The sequence below is a fragment of the Lytechinus variegatus genome, chromosome 18 (assembly GCF_018143015.1).
Source record: "Lytechinus variegatus isolate NC3 chromosome 18, Lvar_3.0, whole genome shotgun sequence".
Taxonomy (NCBI): Eukaryota; Metazoa; Echinodermata; class Echinoidea; order Temnopleuroida; family Toxopneustidae; genus Lytechinus; species Lytechinus variegatus.
This window is the reverse complement of record NC_054757.1, coordinates 17111643-17130880: the sequence shown is the minus strand read 5'-3', so window position 1 is coordinate 17130880 and position 19238 is coordinate 17111643. Positions and strand designations below refer to the sequence as shown.

The following is a 19238-nucleotide window of genomic DNA, read 5'->3' as shown; positions in this document are numbered from 1 at the left end:
AATTGAAACAAAACTAGAATAATTGATGAAATGCTCGCTAAAATATGAGTGGCCATTAGGACGAAAACACAATCTGGCATATATCTGTTAATCTTCGCGAATGAGGCAGAGTGGATATTGTTACTATACAGGTCATCCACAGGTCATTCAGGTATTGACTGGTTTAATCAATATTGCATCAAATATCATGTACGGTACTAATGAATCTGGAAAGTGTAATTGTGAATCTTCGACAGTCGAAGATTTTAGATGCTCTCAGAAGTCATTGCATATCTCTTCTTTACTTCTTGATAAAGAAAGGGAAAAATATTAAACGGTAAAGAGTCAAAGAATTCAGGATTTTTCGATAAAAAATTGTTCTACACCTTGAACATCTAAAGGACACATCATAAACATATTGCATCATGTTAATAGAACGGTCATGAAGATGTTTTGTGTGGAAGGGGACGGGGTATTTTTACCGCGGTAACATAACGTGAACACCAAACACCATATAGTCCCAGACATTCAAACTTCTGTAGGCTGGCTGTCATCACGCTTCATACTCGGATCGATCTCAACCCCTGCCCACTAAGCCGACCAAGCCCCCGACAGGCGTAAGCATTTTCTCTGATTAGACAGTGTCATAGAAATGCAACTGACTGATGAGTAGTCCGCCATGTTCTTTTAGCTAACAAGATTGATTTACTAAAACGAGTTTCAATTAACGTCCCTTCTTTTACGTCATAGCGCCAATGACAGGCGTAGTCTTAGCTTAATCACGCTTCAGACCTATACATGCTGGAGAAGAAATGCAACTACTTGATAAGAATAAGTAAACACATGTTTGCATCTTAAACGTGACAACAATGCGTTCTATGAATCCAAATATTAACCTTTTAAGCAGTCATCCTAACAAATATAAAAACACTTGTCATGATTATGGATTTTGAGTGTTGAAAAGGTCATGAAACTAAAATGACCCAGGATCTGTAAGCAGTGTCGCCAGTCTTCTTTTATACAATGACAATAGATCATTTTAATTCAATTCGATGACGTTAACGCGCGAGGTCTGTTACAAATAACGAAGAGAAAATTTAAATTTTGGGAGAGACGTTATTCAGAATTAAGAAAAGAAGACGGTTCTTAGCGTTCCGTGGCAAATGTTTATCGAATGATATGCGTTTTCTATGAAGCGTAGACAATTCAAATTACAATATTTCAAAAAAAGATACTCTTCTGCATGCACGAAAAAAACGCTAAGATATAAAAATGCCATGAGGCTAAACAAAATGCCCTTCAATAATGTATGATTCATTTGATCGTCAAAATGAGCAACACGTCTCGATCAAAATGGGGGGAAAAAAAGATATTTAAAACGCTACATCCACATCAACGATACAGCCCCCTGCTGACCGATAGTATGTGATCGAAAGTAATGGAGCAGCTTTGGGGCGTTCAGGGCCCCGTAACAGATTAAGATTAGCGATTGATCGCTTAATGAAACGGCCGATCATGATCGTCGTTGCATGCGCATTTTGCTTAGAAGGATGACGAGGATCCAATCAAAATAGTTCTTTCAAATTAGCTATTAATCGTTAATATTTGTGTTATACGGGGCCCTTCGCTGATGTGACATGCATTAAGGTGTAAGCTTCCATGTCGTCACATCCGGAAACTGGAAAATATCTGTTTTAGTCTGCATAAGTGAACCGGAGTTTTTCGTTCCTTTTTTCTCTAGAATGAACACAAAATAAGAGGAGGCGGAAGGATACGGTAGGAGCAATCGATATCTATTGTATTTGCCTGATGCGATTGATTAATTTGACCTTGGCATTTCCTGAAAGTCATTGGCGAGAGTGTTATTGACGGGTTATGTCAAGTATATGAATATTTCATGCTGTATGCCATCTAAAAGGGTTAAGCCGATGAGGAAGCTTTGCCCATGGTGTACAAGAAACACTTCAACATTTGCGAGAAAATTAGTAGGTAAGAAAAGAATGGATATTTCTTCTCACCCAGTCGTTTGGTAAACCAGTGAGATGTGGCTTAAACTTATCATTGGATCATATCTAATCATGTCTTTAAAAAATTTAAGAAATTTTGCTAAATAAGAGAATCACACGGGAAAACACTATTCTTTTGTGAATAACACAAAATTCATTTTCACATGTTGATGCGACGGGATTTGGTATTTGACTATTTTACCCACAGGCATTGTTGTAACACACAGATTTTTAATCAGTCGTTAAAAGGCAACTCTCATTATTTGTTGCATGTGCATATTGTCCAAAATATTGACTCGGAACCAATAAGAAGATTTTTTCACCAAAACGTTTTGCATTCTATAATCATGGTGTTAAGTTTAACAGCATGATAAGAGTAGAATTTCTCGTCATCATCACTATCTCTACTTTCCAACATTATCATCATCATCATCACTATCGCCATCACCATCATCATCACCATCATCATCATCACGATCATCATCACTATCATCATCATCACCATCATCATCACTAACATCATCATCACCATCACACCATCATCATCATCATCACCATCATCATCATCGTCAACGTCATGACCATTATCATCATTTTCGTCATCATTACCATTGTTACCGTTGTCACTACCGTCAGCAACATCACCTTAATTATCATTTGTATTGGATAGTCATCATTTTTGGTAATTTCTGGCTTCTACATCATCATATTTTTTTTCTTTCCAGCTCCAGACCTTGTGATCTGTTTCCATTGTTCAGCATCTGTTATAATTTACATAATGGTACAATAATTCATTGATAGAGAGGCGGCGACAACTACGGCAGTACGTCTCTGCGAAATTCAAAGAAAGCCATGATGTTTGTTACATCTTATAAATCGATTTGCCCTCTACAATATCATAATACATGCAAAGAAATTGTGTATTTGTTCGCAATTGTGTCAACGATGCTTATTTATTTCTTACGAGGATAAATATAGGCATAATCAGCATCCGTCGATAGTTTCTGAGTAAAAAGACAAAGGAGAATAAAAAAAGAGAGGAAATAAATTTATGTGTGTGTGTTTGGGGGGTGGAACTTCCCTGGAAAAAATACCGTTTGTGTTTCATCTTCGGGAAAATCATTATTCTACCTACATAATTAAATTCACTACGTAATAGAAATGCGTGGCCTTCTAATAATGTCAATGCTTTATCGTTTTTATGATCAATCAATTGATGTAATTACGCTTGGAGAAAATGCCGAATAGACAAAGTATAGTTTAAGAATGCTTCTCTTGAATTGAACGATATTCGAATTACTTCCCTTACTTCTCCCTACCTCTTACCTCCCTCCCACTCCCTTTTCCACTCTCTCCATTACTTTTTTTCTCTTAGTTTACCATATTTCTATTTTCCTTGTATCTTTGCATTTTGGGTAAATTTCACTTCTTCTTTTTTTTTCTCAATTATATCCTTCCGTATCACCCCCTCATGAATCACTGTTTTGCAGACATGCACGTAACGAAAACATCCTCGGTCTGTTTTAACACTAAAATATCACTTATAAAGTTCACAACAGACGCTTTCGTATCGAATGCGCGCCCCGGTCACCCCATCAATACAACTACCCCACCACCCGACACTGCCGGCGTGCGTCTTCGCAATCATTGCCACCGCTAATGGCCATCCCCGCACACGTTAAATCAATGCCCACCTGTTCATAGCTCTTATCATGGGGACCTTGTCGAGATCTCTCTTCATCACCACTTTCACCACTGCAATTTTATCTCTTTTTCCAATAATGATTCACGCAGACACCATCCAAATTAGAACACTGAATGATTCATAATGTGGTCATCACGTCTTATGGCTAAGATACGTCACGCCGTCCGATGACAGACGACACACAAATCAACAAATTAAATCCAGGAACGATTTCGTAATCAATTACTAGTAACTTTCAAGACTGCATCACGCTCACATTTAAAGGGTTTATAGCTTTAATGATAGTTATTCAGATAGCACTGCCATGCATGCATTGAAGAACATTGCAGGTGCGGATTGCGCGTTGCGTAAATCAATTAGTGGTTGAAACTTTTTTTTTACATCACTTGTCTACTGTCCCGTTTATTATCAATCGATGTATCGATTCATCGATCGAAAAAAATACCGGTTTAGGCTGCCCCGGGCAAACTATAATAAAGACTGATTTTCGTCACATGGTGAGAATGCAGGGTTTGTCAGAGATGAATGGAGTTTGTTTTAGAAAAGTCACACTCGTTTTTGCAACTTGCTCGAAACAGCACGAATAAACCACTTGACTGGGACGTTTGCAGCTACAAACTAATGTTAACTGCGCATTACATGCATGTTATTTTCCAAGTATGTTAAAAATATTACTCTCCAACAAAATCGATAATATCTTCGAAGTACGTGACTGATCATTCTCTCCGAAATTGTTCATATATTCAAATAAATGCAAAAACATCATATGGACTATTTCACTATACAAGCAGAGTGCATGGGTCACTTTTACAGATATTTAAGGGTCTTCCATTCCAAACGATTTTCATTCCATGCTCTTTCTTAAATATATATACATATATATATATATATATATATATATATATATATATATATATATATATATATACATATATATAGGCGTAAACAATTCAAGCATTGATATATAAATATATATACAATATTCTTTACAATTCTTTACAATATTTAGATATATATATATATATATATCGCCTTTTCTCCGTTAGATATGAATCTACTCCAAAATGTTATAACTAATTATTATTAGATATAATTATGTGACAACTAAAAACATTATTGAAGAATAATATATATAGATGAATTCCTATCGATTGGTTTGTTGAAAAAAAGACGCAGTGACTCAGAAATTTGCACCACAGTGAGTTTACAAAGGGAAATAGATTGGTCACATCATCATCACAATATTATATTTGAAATTTTAAATGTGTCAATTAAACTTTCACTTATTATTAGAACATTATTAGAACAAATTGAAAACTCAGACTAGAAGAGTGTCCACAGTTTTAGATATGAATTTTGTTTTTATGAGTGAATCACGTCATTACATCCACTCTGAGAATACACTGTGAACATACTGTGAACACAAAGTGGGCATACTATGAACACACTGTGAATACACTATCATCACACAGTAAATATGCTGTGAAAAAATGCGTAAACACACTGCGAATACACTATCAACACAAAGTGAATTTGTTGTGAACACACTGCAAATACACTATAAACACACATGGAATATACTGTGAAAAAAATGTGAACATACTACAAATCAACACAGTGAATATACTGTGAATATATTTTGAACACACTGTGTTTCCAGTAGGGATTAGTGATTATGATAGACTCGATAAATATCTTCTTTCATTCATTAGATTTCATTTTTATTTCTATTTCTGTTAGAATGCTTCTTCCGAGTGGGATCCTTTGCTGACAGCGTTCTATACAACAGGATTTTCTTCAGTTAGGAATACAGAACTGAAACTGCAACAAATCTGGTGAGTAACAAGTTTATTATTCTGTATCGTCCATTTTACTTCATGAGCATGGTGCCAGTCACTACAACTTTTGATCACATACAGACTGTATGGTTAACCAAAGATACAAATATTATCATAGATAATATGGTAGATGGTATGGTTCTTACGTTGCTTAGGCAAATAGCAGAGTTTCTGAGTGGCATACCCAACCAAAGTACTGGTGACACCAACTATTATTAGTTTATAGTGAGCATGATTTTGAGGATGATGCTGATGGCGATGGTGATGGCAGGAATGATGGCAGTGGTTATCATAGTGATTGTCGTTGTGATGATACAGAAGGTGACAGTGATGATGATGATGGTGATGACGACGGTTGGGACAATGATGACGAAGATGGCCAATATAATATGACGATAACGTCCATGATGAGGGCCATAACACACTGGTGCTATTTCTGATGATGATGATAGTGGTATAGATGAAGATGTGCATGGTATTCACAATAATAGTCATAATTTATTGTGATAGAGATGATATTACATTAATGAGAGGTATTTCCATTGTTGATGACAATCACACGAAACTATTTTCCACAGGCATATGCAGCCTATGTCTTTTACCATGCTCACCCCTGACTGGTGAGGCAATGAGTTATTAACCACTTTGTATATGATTTACTGGATATTATTTTTGCAGTAGGATTTCAGGTCTGGGTGGGCACGATATATGATAGATGAGTTCTCGTCAAAGGACCTAATTACGGATTGAGAACGCCGCATGGCGATCAAGACTCAAAGGATATTATGCAGAGTCAAGGAAGTGAATTATCAAATGGTTAGTCGTTTACAGACCAAATATCCGTCAAGTTTAGAGCTATGACCTATTCGGTAATGATGTATTTGAGTATTGTAGATCATTCATTAATTGAGGTCGGCCAGACGTCCTGAGGTCGGTCAGACGTTAAACGTAGACGTTTATTATTCAAAAGCAAAAGCAGGTTAGCCTATACACTGCTACAAGACTATCACCTTGGCTTTAGAAAGAATGGCAATTGAGCACGACGGTTCATTGGAAGTCTTATAATGCTATCATCTTTGCGATTAATCATTTGAATGTATGATATTTCGATGACTCCTATAAGCTACTAGCAGTCTGAAGTAACAATGTTCTGTTTCACGAAGAGATTCATGAAGATGTGCATAATCTTACGTACGACTGAAGGGCTAAATATGAAATCTCGAATTTTTCTCGACATGGTTAGAAAGTATGTCTTTATATCAAGAAAATATTTGTTAATAAGTGGGAAAATGTGTCCTAACTATGAGAATGTCAAATGAATCATCAACATAAACAACTTGAATTAATGGGATACTGTAATATAAAGGCACTCATAATACAGCGAATGGAACTACCCTTTTATAAACAAAACTATCTAATTATTCGCATAAAGCTCGAGCCTTCTTTAAATCGTAGCCACTCTCTGTCTGTGATCATTCTGACGATAAGTACAATTCAGTACCAATTTAAAATATTCCTTACATCATAATTCACGGCGTTATCAACAGCATGTCAGGTTGACATGAAATATGAAAGAAAAAGCACATACATAGGTAGTGATCTTATTTATCCGAAAATGTTAACGGAACTACAGAGAGCCTTGACAGTCCTTAAGGACTTTGTTTTTGTCGGCATGATATATGTCTTTTCTAGGCGATTAAGGCAACAATGGTTATTAATGCCCTATCTGCTCTCTTTTATAGTCGATTAAGGCACTATTATACCCTAACTATTCCCTTTTCTTCAGTCACATATTTATGCAAGGCCAAATCATATATTAATCATCAAAGAATAAAAAAAAAACATTAAGGAGAAAAAAGTTCAAAAGTTGTTTACACGTAAGTCAATCATATGCCATGAGGTAGTTCGTTCGTAGTCTGATAATAAGGCATCTCATTATCGTTGATATTGGTTGGTAGTTGATCTGATTACTCCTTAAATAATATTTGTGATGCGATCATTTTTAAGGGCTATCGTAGTCTTTCTCCATCCATCCAGATCCGAAATTGTATACGGATAAGGCTTGTATGTTCAGCTAAAAGCAGATCGATTTCAACCCCCCTCCCCCTCAAAAAAATGTGAAGAAATTGACCCCCCCAACCCTCTGTTGTCAAGTCCAAAGGAAATAACATTATTATGATTTTTCACCTGTAGTGGATTGGATCTTGGAAAGTGTGAGACAAGAGGTTCCCAACTTGCACCATGTAATGTCCACACGTATGCATAGAAGATATGGGGTCCGTTTCGTAAAGGACTTGCAAATGTTGAAACTTAATGCCATAAACTACTGTGGTAACAGGGCTCAGCAGCCAATCATAATCCAGATTTCCATTGTGGTCGTAATAACAAAGTTACAACAGTTACAAGTCCTTTATGAAATGGGCATTGGCACAATCAGTCAGACAGGCTCCCTAGCATTCTTAAAGCAATTTGGGATGATCGAAGGGTTGTTTCCCCCATCATTGTTCTATAGGTGTGAATGCAGAATGAGATTGAGGAAGTTCTTAGATCACTGCGAAGCTCTCGGGTGGTTTCTTGAAATGAGAATATTCATCCGTCACCCTTTCTTCATATCCGCTAATGAAAATGAGAGATCTGTGATAAATCCCTTCATATGTTGCCTCCAGTGCTGCTAAAATTAATAGGCACTTATCACAGTAGAAATGGATGAAGTTCGATTGATTTGGATCTTTAGTGAAAATTTCATTTTAATTATCCCGGAATACATGACAGTTTCGGATTAATCGCATCAAGAATTGCAGGTAATAAAACCCGTCGGGTGATTGATAGAATAACATGAATGTGCCTTAACGAATTTGTAAAATTGTATGCATGATGATCATTCCGGCCTATCAATTTTGAGAAGCAAGATACACATTTAGCGAGAGCGAAAACGATTTTAGGCATCGCCAGCATTCGATTGTGATTAAACATTTCGTGGTGGTTTTCTAAAAGCCTTTGCTCTCTTAATCTCTCTCCATTCTCTCTTTCTCTCCGTAGTTTTTTATTGAATGGTTTAACCTTTTATAATCTGTTACGTATTTTCTTTTATCTTAAAGTTTGTCACTTCCGTGAACCAAATATAGAGCCCGGGGAACATTTTTTTAAGACTAGAAATGCTGATGTAAATTTGACGAGCAAAAAAGGGGGGGTTCCACTACAAAATGAAGGTCCCTTCGGTTCCGAAAAATTTAAAAAGCAAAAAAAAAAAAAAAGGTTTCACTAAAAAATATAGGTTATTTCGGTTACATTTCCCGAGCTTTTAAAACCCACCTGAATTCCAGGGGGTGCTGCCTATGGAAATTATTAAACGCAGGACGCCCAAGGAAATCTTGAGGTGCTTAAGTACCCCCGCTTACCAAGGCCATGACCAAATATACTGTTTTACTCGATCGTCAGTTGCAACCGTCTACATCCGCAACTTAGTGACATCCAAGAATCCAAGAATGTTACCATTACAAAACTCAAAGTTAACAACTAAATGCTGTTTAAAATTTCAAGCAGGTTGCTTAAGCCGGTCAATCTAAACGATTTCAAACAAGTTGTTTATTTTTTTCTACAAGATGTTAAAAACGTTTAAAGAAAATCAAAAGAAGTTTAAACTTGTCAGAATCACAGGCTTAAAAAGCGTGATGTTTGTTTTTACTGTGTAGGTTACACTTGATTCTTACAAAATATGACTTTCCGTCACACTTAATTCCTGTAAATGTACCTTTGAGTCACACTTAATTCTTAGTAAACATCACTTCCTAGGATTTGATGGTAGACACGGTAAAGGGTTTCTTGATAACAAGACGAAGTCAAGAGCCTTTTACCCTCTCCTCATACCAAGCCAAGTTTTGTGTTCCCCCTTTTGCCCCTATCATGCACTCCTGAACATTTACTCTGTGATCTGAGGAGAACATTAACGGTTGTATTACATCGCTAATTTGATTTTTGTTTTACCCTGCCGTATGAACCGCAATGCAAGAATCAGATGTGGGGTGAGGTTCACTTTGAAAAACCTTTTACACGCTTACTGTCAGCTTCATTTCAGAACGCTTGAGGCCAAAAATGATATCCTTCGTTGTAAGAAAGTTCGGAATCAAACACAGCGAAAAGCGTATCAACCTATAGCATCAGTTCGACGCGTTTATGGCATAATACTTGCATGCAGGTTAGTAGTTCCATGGTTCTACTGTTGGAATAAGATATAAAATTCGTCACCCTTTTCGGTTTACCCGGATATTTTCATAAATTAAATCGAACAAATGGGCAAAGGTAAGGAAGCAGAGGAACACTTTTTTTGTGATATCTAGAATGACAAGCTGTAAGCACCATGGTAATTAAGAATTTTGTTGTTGACAATTTGATATTGAAATTCTTGATTGAGAAACTAGGAGACGTGCCACTCTCTTTTACCACCCTTTAGCGTGTAACGGCTTCTAAAATCGACATGTCATTGCTATCATCTCAGTGTAACCTACCCCACCTCCCTCTCATGGACGCTTACCCTTGCACCCATACCCACTCACACCCACAACATGCAACATACATTCCATGTTTTACCAAACGTCCCCGGTCTGATAGTGTTCTGTCAAACATATAGTCCACGGTTGGTGGTAATTACCTATGCGCACGCACATACACAAACGCTTCCTGAGTTATTCCTCCCTTTCACTCATCAATCTCCCACTCACCCCTCCCCCATCCATCGGTCCATATTCATATTTGTCTCCGGCGTTCTGATGCTGTAGATCGAGTCAGTGACGTAATGAGCCAAAAACTTTGAGAGGGGGCAGAAATGGTGTACTGGGCAAAATGTATTAAAAACTGCAAGCTACATATGTATGCGAGTGAGCAAAATTTCGTCATTTTTATTACAAAAAATAAATTTTGTGATAGATGTCGACATAATATACAGGTAATGCTGTATTTCGCCCTTGTCTCTTTCCTTTTCTCTTTCTTTTTTGGGGGTACTGATTTTTTTTTTTTTTTGGGGAGGGGCAGCGACCTCAAGCTCCCCCATCTGTACATCACTGGATCGAGTAATGAAAATAGAGATAGTGATACGGGAATAGCGCGCATTCAAGTGTCTGGTCACCGCGTGACTACAGGTCCTTCACACCACTTGTGGAAGAAACGCGATCCATACCGTTCTATCTCACTTCACTCCACCGTGCTACTCGATGGTGTACCTTCAGTCGCCATGAGGCCTGTGCTCCTCCCCATCCCTCTAAAACACTACATCAAGTGGTAAAAGTCATAAAGATAAACAATTGAAGAAAATAAAGAAGGATAGGTGTGCATAAAATATAATCAATCAACAATAATTACACCCCAGTTGCTATCTTGTACAATTTTATTTGAAGTATGAAGATTATTTTCGTCCATGTTCCTATACTTTTATAGATCGTTTTCTGAGCTAATGCTTAACTCTTTTTGCAGGAAGAGGTAGAGCGCATAATTATTATGTATCAGTCGTTCTAGCGAAACCGACCCCAGACCGCTCAAACATATAACGTCAATTCCAATGGCATACAACCGGTCGGTTTGAGTCAGTTTCACCGGCGTAACTGTCAGCATTATTATGCATTATGGGACGTCTTGGAAGCCTCGATGTTGCTGTTGTTGTTGATTGATGCACTTACATTCACATACCTGACTTATATGAACAAGCTATATATCAATGTTATCATCGATTTGAAAATGTACCATTAATGGCTCGACTCATCACTTTTGACTTTTCACATAGTTCCTCTCTTTCATCGTGAATGTTCTATTATCATTGTGGCTGACCTTCTAGATCACTTCAATCATTATTCTGCTTATCAATACTGGGTGAACACATTCATTTGTTAATCACATCATCTTGCACCTCAATCGAGGACATTTCTTTCACATTAAAAAGTATAAAATACATTACATTGCTCTTTAAAACTCACTAAGAAAGGAATAAATGTCTGCCACTCTGAGTTGTTTCTTTCAGCAGGTCGAACCCGTTGAACAGTGGATTGAAAAAAAAGATGGACAAAATTCCCAAAGGCCCCTCCCCTCCTAATAAAAAGGAAAGAAAGACAAAATGTGCATACACTCAGCAAGAATTTTTGTGGGGAAAAAAATTAAACTTTCAAGCAGACAGTCATGTCGAGAAAGAGTACTTCATCCCCGCCCTCCATTTTGTCGCCCGACATAATTATGACAATATTCAAATTGAGGAGCGGGCGAACATTAAAACTTGGATGCCAACCCCACTTATTGCTTTTTCGAACCTTTCCAAATCTTGAAGGCTAATCGTCGGCTCCTCTTTTTTGTTTCTTTCTGCATCCAGGTTTTAAATATCCACTGTTCACGGGGTCGACCTGCTCACCAACTTCCGGGTAGCACATTCCTGCCTGATCACTTGGTTTCTCAACGGTAAGGACAGGAGAGACGTACGCCAAGATGCAGATGCCACAGATGCAAATGCCCCAGATGCAAATGCCGCAATTTAACATTGATGAGACGAAGGAGCGGATGACGGAATTCATTGGAACTGCCAAGACAAGGATAACGAATCCGGTAACGCAGAAGCGATTCATCCTCATCATCGTCTGCATAGCTCTTCTTCTGGACAATATGTTGTACATGGTTATAGTTCCCATCATCCCAGATTTTCTGAGGTCAATAGGAGCTTGGGACACGGTAACACCGACGCCCATTCCTGGTACAAACACGTCCTTATATTCGAACATTACCAACTCTTCCCAAGATGATGTTGATGTAGAGTATAAAAATGAAAATGTTGCCATTGGTATTCTCTTTGCCTCAAAAGCAATTATCCAGCTTTTCGTGAATCCGTTCTCTGGAACGTTGATTGACAAGATTGGATATGACATACCCATGATGATAGGATTGGTGGTAATGTTCATTGCAACTACGGTGTTTGCCTTCGGGAAGAGTTACGGTGTACTGTTCTTCGCAAGAAGTCTTCAGGGTGTTGGTTCTGCCTTCGCGGATACTGCTGGTCTTGCCATGATTGCAGATCGGTTCACATCGGAGCATGAGCGAAGTCGTGCGTTGGGTATTGCCCTCGCGTTCATCTCCTTCGGGTGTCTCGTCGCTCCTCCATTCGGAGGCGTTCTCTACGAATTCGCTGGCAAGGTCGTACCCTTCGTGATTCTAGCCTTCATCTCACTATCCGATGGATTTATGCTGCTATTTGTGGTCAAACCCTACTCCGAAAGAAGATGGCAAATGCCAAGAGGTACACCAATCTATAAACTTATCATTGATCCGTATATAGCGGTAGCAGCAGGTGCACTTTCAATGTCAAACGTGGCACTAGCGTTTTTAGAACCTACCATGGCATTATGGATGGAGGATACCATGCAGGCAGTCAGTTGGCAAACAGGAATCATCTGGCTCCCAGCCTTCTTTCCTCACGTCATTGGTGTCATCATTACGGTCAAGCTCGCTGCTCGAGCGCCCCATTACCAATGGCTAATGGCAGCCATTGGCATGGCCATCATAGGACTCAGTACCTTCATTGTCCCATTCTGTAAGACATTTGGAGTTCTTATAGTTCCTCTGTGTGGCATCTGCTTCGGTATCGCTCTTGTTGATACAGCTCTTCTGCCAATCCTGGGCTACCTTGTGGACGTCCGGCATAACCCAGTCTACGGAAGCATCTACGCCATCGCGGATATATCTTACTCGCTCGCTTACGCCATTGGTCCAATCCTGGCTGGTCAGATTGTTCAAGGGGTCGGTTTCCTGAACCTCAACATTATCATCGGTGTCTTCACATTAGCTTACGTACCGCTGCTCATTTTCCTTCGCCGGGTCTATGACATGACACCACAATCGCATGAAGACACCATTCTTCTCACAGAAGAACCGGCCACAGGTCTCTATCAAAGCGTCAAAGACGAATACAAACGCAGCCAGAAGGATGGCATTAACTCTTCCTATAAGCAGTACGACGCATTCGGCATGGATAAACTCGGCAATGGAAGACTTGATGGGCCTACCAACGTGGAGAAATCTGACTCGAGTGATAACATGAACGGCTTTGCCGGCTCGCGGACAGATAACAAGGCAAAATCCAAGAATCCCTATGTTCATAAAGTTGTGGCAAGGCAGCTGGATTACAGCTCCCTATCGGAGCAAGAAGATTAATACCAAGTTATATTAGGAAGCGAATATATTATATTGATATTTATTTGAAGAGTATACTTAAGAATTGAGGAACTGGTCACGTATGGATGCAAATGTTTTAATGTTTCTTAGATTTCAAGAAAGAAAATCATACCTATAACGAAAGTTTCAACGATAGTGGTAGTAGCAATTATTGTAGAATGACAGTACTAAAATAGTAGCAGTACAAAAATGACATGAAGAGCAGCATTGTACAATTAAATGTCAGGATTGTGTTCCGTATACTGTGGCGCCAAGGACTCTTGTGCACGTTCGATTGCCATTGTCCGCTCCATGGGGAACGTTCCTCCCATTCACTGGACGAAAAAAAATGCCCGTGGTATCCTAAGAATTACAAGCAGACAGAAAACAGCTATTACAAGCGTGTTTGTAAACGAACGCCTCGAATCATCCACCATGACTGTTCATTTTTCTTCGTTTTTTTTATACAGAGAATCCATATTTAAACTCATGTTGGCTGATTCGCGAAGTTTATATACAAAACACGTTCTACCTCTAACATGTCTTAAGATGGCGGTCAGACAGGTTGGCTTATGCCGGCATACGCTCTGTTTTTACAGAAGCAAAACTCGAGAGATCATCTCTCCAATCCGCTGAATTCCACTGGAATGAGATCAAATATTGGTTCTTTGTGTAACTATAAAGATTAAAAGATAATTCGTTAGATAGACTAACAAATATACATGTTATATCGTGGCTATGCAGAGAATATTGCTAAGATGGTTTGTGGGACGTCAATTAGACGAAAGCAGTTTTGAAAGGTCTTATGAACATCACTCTAAAAAGGTTACGTGAAAAACAAATGCCCAATATTTGGTTAAAGGGAATATATGGATGTTAGTTGGGTCACATTGGCAACCGTCATTGGTTATAGTCACACAACATTGCGTAAAATTTACACAGCATTAGGTGTTGTTTGACTCAACCAACCTGCATGCTCACTTTTACAGTGGGCGAACACATCTTCACCACCATAAAGATGTAAAGGTATAAAAACAAAATTTGAAAAATGTGTTCGGACTTTTTGTAAAGTTATACTCGCTATGCGAAAATGTGGTTCAAGGAAATCGAATACATCTGTTAAGTCTGTTATAATGGTAACAACGGTTTTGTACATACAAATCATAAATTCTGTATCAGTAAAGATGAACTTTTATATCTTTCAGAAATTTGATATCATCACCACTTTTATCTTATGTTTATGTTTTGAACTATTTGGTCATCAGCTATTGTACATGATGTGAATTATATTCGAGTTGGAAACCTTATTAAAGAATGAAACTCGGTTTAATGACATGATTTGTTCACTGCAAAAATGCCGGTGTTAATTTAACACCAGCCTGGTGTCTATATTGGTCAAAACCAGAGAGGTGGTGAAGCAACACCAGTTTGGCGTTAGGCTAACACCAATTTGCCATTAAAGCAACACCAATACGTGTTAAACCAATATCGGTTTGATTCTTAACTGGTGTTGTTTCAACACCTCTCTGGTGTGGACGATATAGATACCAGGCTGGTGTTAAATTAACACCGGTGTTTTTGCAGTGTTTAAATCAGTATCTCATAAAGCACTATATTGAAAGATGAATGTTTTCATGGGGAGGGGAATATATAAATTCCTTAGTTATCAACAAATAAAGTTTACTTATAATGTGTAAATGTTAGTAGGATAAGGTTGATAAATTTTGTTACCGAATCAGCGTTAATCCTTTAATTCGTTTTTTTTTGTTCTGTGTTCACAAATGTTCTAATAATATTCTGGTTTATCATTGGAATAAGATAAAGAAGAAAATGTGGGGCATTTTGACTGCCGTTGGCAACTTTTCTTTGTGGCACGAAAGCCAAAACCTAGAAACGTAATCAATACCATTAACCGCAATTAAAAGCAACGATTTTGATTGGATTTTTTTTTTCAACATTGTGTCATGTATAATGTTATTTTGATTGGCCAGTAGTATTATTATATTGATTATATGTGTCATATTATGGTGAAACATATCATACAGATGAATAATTTGAAGGAATTGGCTATCGGTTCGTGGAGTGGGTTTGGTGATACCAATGGGATTACTCTATAGATCTGGTACCATTGCAGGGAAAATGCAATAAACGCAATTTAAAAAATCAAACGCAATTTGATTTTAAACCAATCAGATGCACTCTTTTGTGGGACTTGCGTTTGATTATCTGATTTATGATTGAACCCAGTTTCCCTTTTGCAAAGCCCCCCCCCCCAACATGTTGGCGAAAGACTTTGAAACCTGCCCAATATAATTAGTGCTTTCCTCGCTGCCTACATAACAACATCGTGTGAATCGCTTTCCTCCTTCATATTGCGTGCAAAAACGCACGCATTTGCGACGGTTTTGTCATTAGCATCTTGATGTAATATCGTAAACTCGATCATATACTTTAAGTAAGTGATTTACCAGGTTTCTAAATGAATTCCACTGACTTTTGCGTCAGTTTTGTTCAGGATAAGGAGCCTTTATGATCTCCCTTCCCGGGGAGAGTGTTCCCGTATGTGATCTGCAGACGCGCCGACGATCTCAGCTCGCATTAAATTATTTAGTAGGCTAATTAGCTCGAGCTGCTTTAGAAGGCTATAGCGATAGATGTTTTTGTTTTTCATCTTATCTGGGAGAGAGCCCTATCTAGTTTAAATGCAATGCTGAAGCATTAGTTCCTGAAGATTAAACGTCATCATTTTACATCAATAATTCCATACGCAGCTACTGTATGACCTTTTTGTTTTATATTTAAAACAGAGTGATTGATTATTATAATGCTTTCATTTTGGTGACGTATGAAATAAATGAATATAATACCTAAATGGTTCCAACACCCTTAATTCAAGTTACAAAAACAAAAACAAAACAGGTGGGTCTAAGTAACGCGCTTGTTTTTTTTTTAGAATATATATTACGATTTAGAATAGTAGATTCAATGATGTCTATTTCATCCTAATAGATTCAAAATAAAGAAATAAACACATATTTGGATACTGTTTTATAGATTATGAGTATAGAAAAGCGGTTGAACAAAGAGACGATAATCGTAGACAATTGTTTCTATGTCAATATGGGGCAATAATCCGCAAAATATGTGAAACGTTATCAAATTAAAACATTGATTTCTGAGTCCCGTATTCCCCCTGTAAGCTTTGCGCAGGTAGGTTTTTCAGCAGGTAAGGGGTTAAGCTCCCATGTTATTGTAATGTGTGTGTGGATTAATTACGAATCGCTGGTTATTTGAAATTCTACTAACCATTCAAACGCGTTGATAGAAACATTCCATTCCATGTTCGTAAGATGGCGGTATTCAAAGTCGCAAGTTTTCTCAACATTCCTAACAAAAACAATCTCTTTAAGATATGAACTTCACTTAAGTGAAATAAAGTTATCGTTTAAATATTCTAGTTATTTCTTTTTATTAATGTTATGCTCTTGTTTTTAAGGACATAAAAATACATCTCCACAGTTTTATCAGGTCTTGTTTGTTTATCCAGAATTTATCAAAAGTACATATTACCGAGAGGCTGGGTAATATTTATGCATTTAACGTACATTCCAGTAGAATTGAGAAGATTTCATAAATCTGACCGACGATTGGATATGAATGTATACATTTTCTTACATGATGTGTTATTTTACAATTAAAGTAATTATTTGGTAAATGGTAGTAGATTTCAAGCATTAGTATTTGTATATTCATTGGATTTTATGTTTACATTTTGGTGTGATGACTATCCTCTGTATATTAAATTGATTTTATGGTACGATACCAAACTTAATTTTCGTGGACTTTTTATTTCTTTTCTTACGGTAATCATGGTTACATTACTTACATAAGACTCATAATTTCTATTACTCCCTTTCCTTCGTCCTCCTTTATCCTTCTCTTTCCCTTTCTCTCTATCTCTATATCTGAGAAATTCTCACCTTCTTCTCATTTTTTATTCTATCTTCTCTCTTTTTTCCCTTTCTCTTCCCTACTCCTCTAGATTTCTCACTTTTTGTTTCTTTTATCATTTTTTGTCTGTTTTTCCCTCTCTTTATTTTTAAAATTTTCTTTCATGTCTCTTCCTGTCTATCTGAGCAACTCTCTCACTCTCTTTCTCTCTTATTCTATCCCCCCTCTCCCCCTCCCCCCCCCCCCTCCCCCTCCCCCCCCCCCCCCCCCTCAACACCCCGTCTATATTTCATTGTTTCTTTCTCTACATTTTTTCTCATTTTTGGTGGTCCTATGTTCTTCTCGGAAGTCTTGTAAAGCTAAAAACTGGCTGTTTATCTTAAAGCCTATTCTTTGATTAGTATTTTTTTTAATAAACTTAAATTTTGCTATCTATTTTTTAATATAAAATTCAATTACAATACTTACTGCATATACATATATGAATATCAAGGATCCATGCAGAGAAGATAGAACCAAAGCCAATACAGAAACGGTATTTCTGACTAAAAGGGGGCATCTAACGTTCTAGAGATAAGAAAGAAAAGGTTACTAAATGTTTGTTAGATAGAAATGTCATAGCCACAGGCAAAACTATTCATCCCTCTTATCTGTTCGAAGGAAGAAAATCTGTATAACTCTTCGATTCAATATCCCTTTTGTTGAGCCCTATCAAATTCTTAAATATTATAATGATCGATAAACATTTTCTGTTTCCTTTTGGCAAATATCACTTAGCTCTGTCAACATTGACGTCTAGAATAACGTGCAAACATTTCCCTAACTAAGTGGAACCCCCACCGGCTAATTAGAACGAATGAATTGTTTACAGTTATAAAAAGCAACACGAAATTGCAGAAGCCATTAGTAAAGAGGGAAAATTCGTCTCATCTTTTGTTCCTAAATCAATTGCGGTTAAGGCACTAAAAAAACTAAGTGTAGAGTACTTTGCTTTTTAATTTTCTAAGCACTGTAATTGTCGTAGCCAATAAATACGATATTCTTATCTACGACAATTTTATCTACGACATTTTGCCTGGTAGTGCTCATGGAATTTCCAATCATATTTGTGGAAAAAAAAGAAAGAGAAACACATTAAATAAGTAATTCATCTGTCAACATGGTCAATGTAAGATTAAACAATTATACTTGAGCGGAAGATGGCGCTGTGATAAAAAGCGTGGTCTGTAAGCTTATGACGATTAAAAAAATACAAAAAGAAATAAGCACACTTTATTGATATTTCGTTATGTTATTTTAAATCCAATGAAACAATAAAGGCATAACTTTGATAATCGCAAGGTCAATAAATGTTATCAGCAATGAATTAAAATATGATTTGAAATATTATTCGGTAAACAATTCATTTCAGTCGCGTAATCAGTAATGAAAAAAAATGACAAGAGCATACTATGGCGTACATCGGCCTATGTAGGAAAATATCTTAAACGATGCGAGTCAACAGAGCAAGAAAGTAAAATGATTGGTCTTCCTGAATGATTTTTTGTTCTGTTTTTAAAGATTGAGAGAAAGATTTCGACA

At 37.3% G+C, this 19238-nt stretch overlaps 1 protein-coding gene across 1 annotated transcript; it reads left to right on the top strand.

Annotated features, from left to right (window-relative positions):
• Positions 1–1778: 1778 nt before the first annotated feature.
• LOC121431827 (probable vesicular acetylcholine transporter-B) lies at positions 1779–17097 on the top strand. The gene is made up of 3 exons (XM_041629581.1): positions 1779–1968; positions 5431–5525; positions 11878–17097. The coding sequence occupies exon 3, from the start codon at positions 11991–11993 to the stop codon at positions 13704–13706; it is 1716 nt and encodes a 571-aa protein (XP_041485515.1). The 5' UTR covers positions 1779–1968; positions 5431–5525; positions 11878–11990; the 3' UTR covers positions 13707–17097.
• Positions 17098–19238: the final 2141 nt, after the last annotated feature.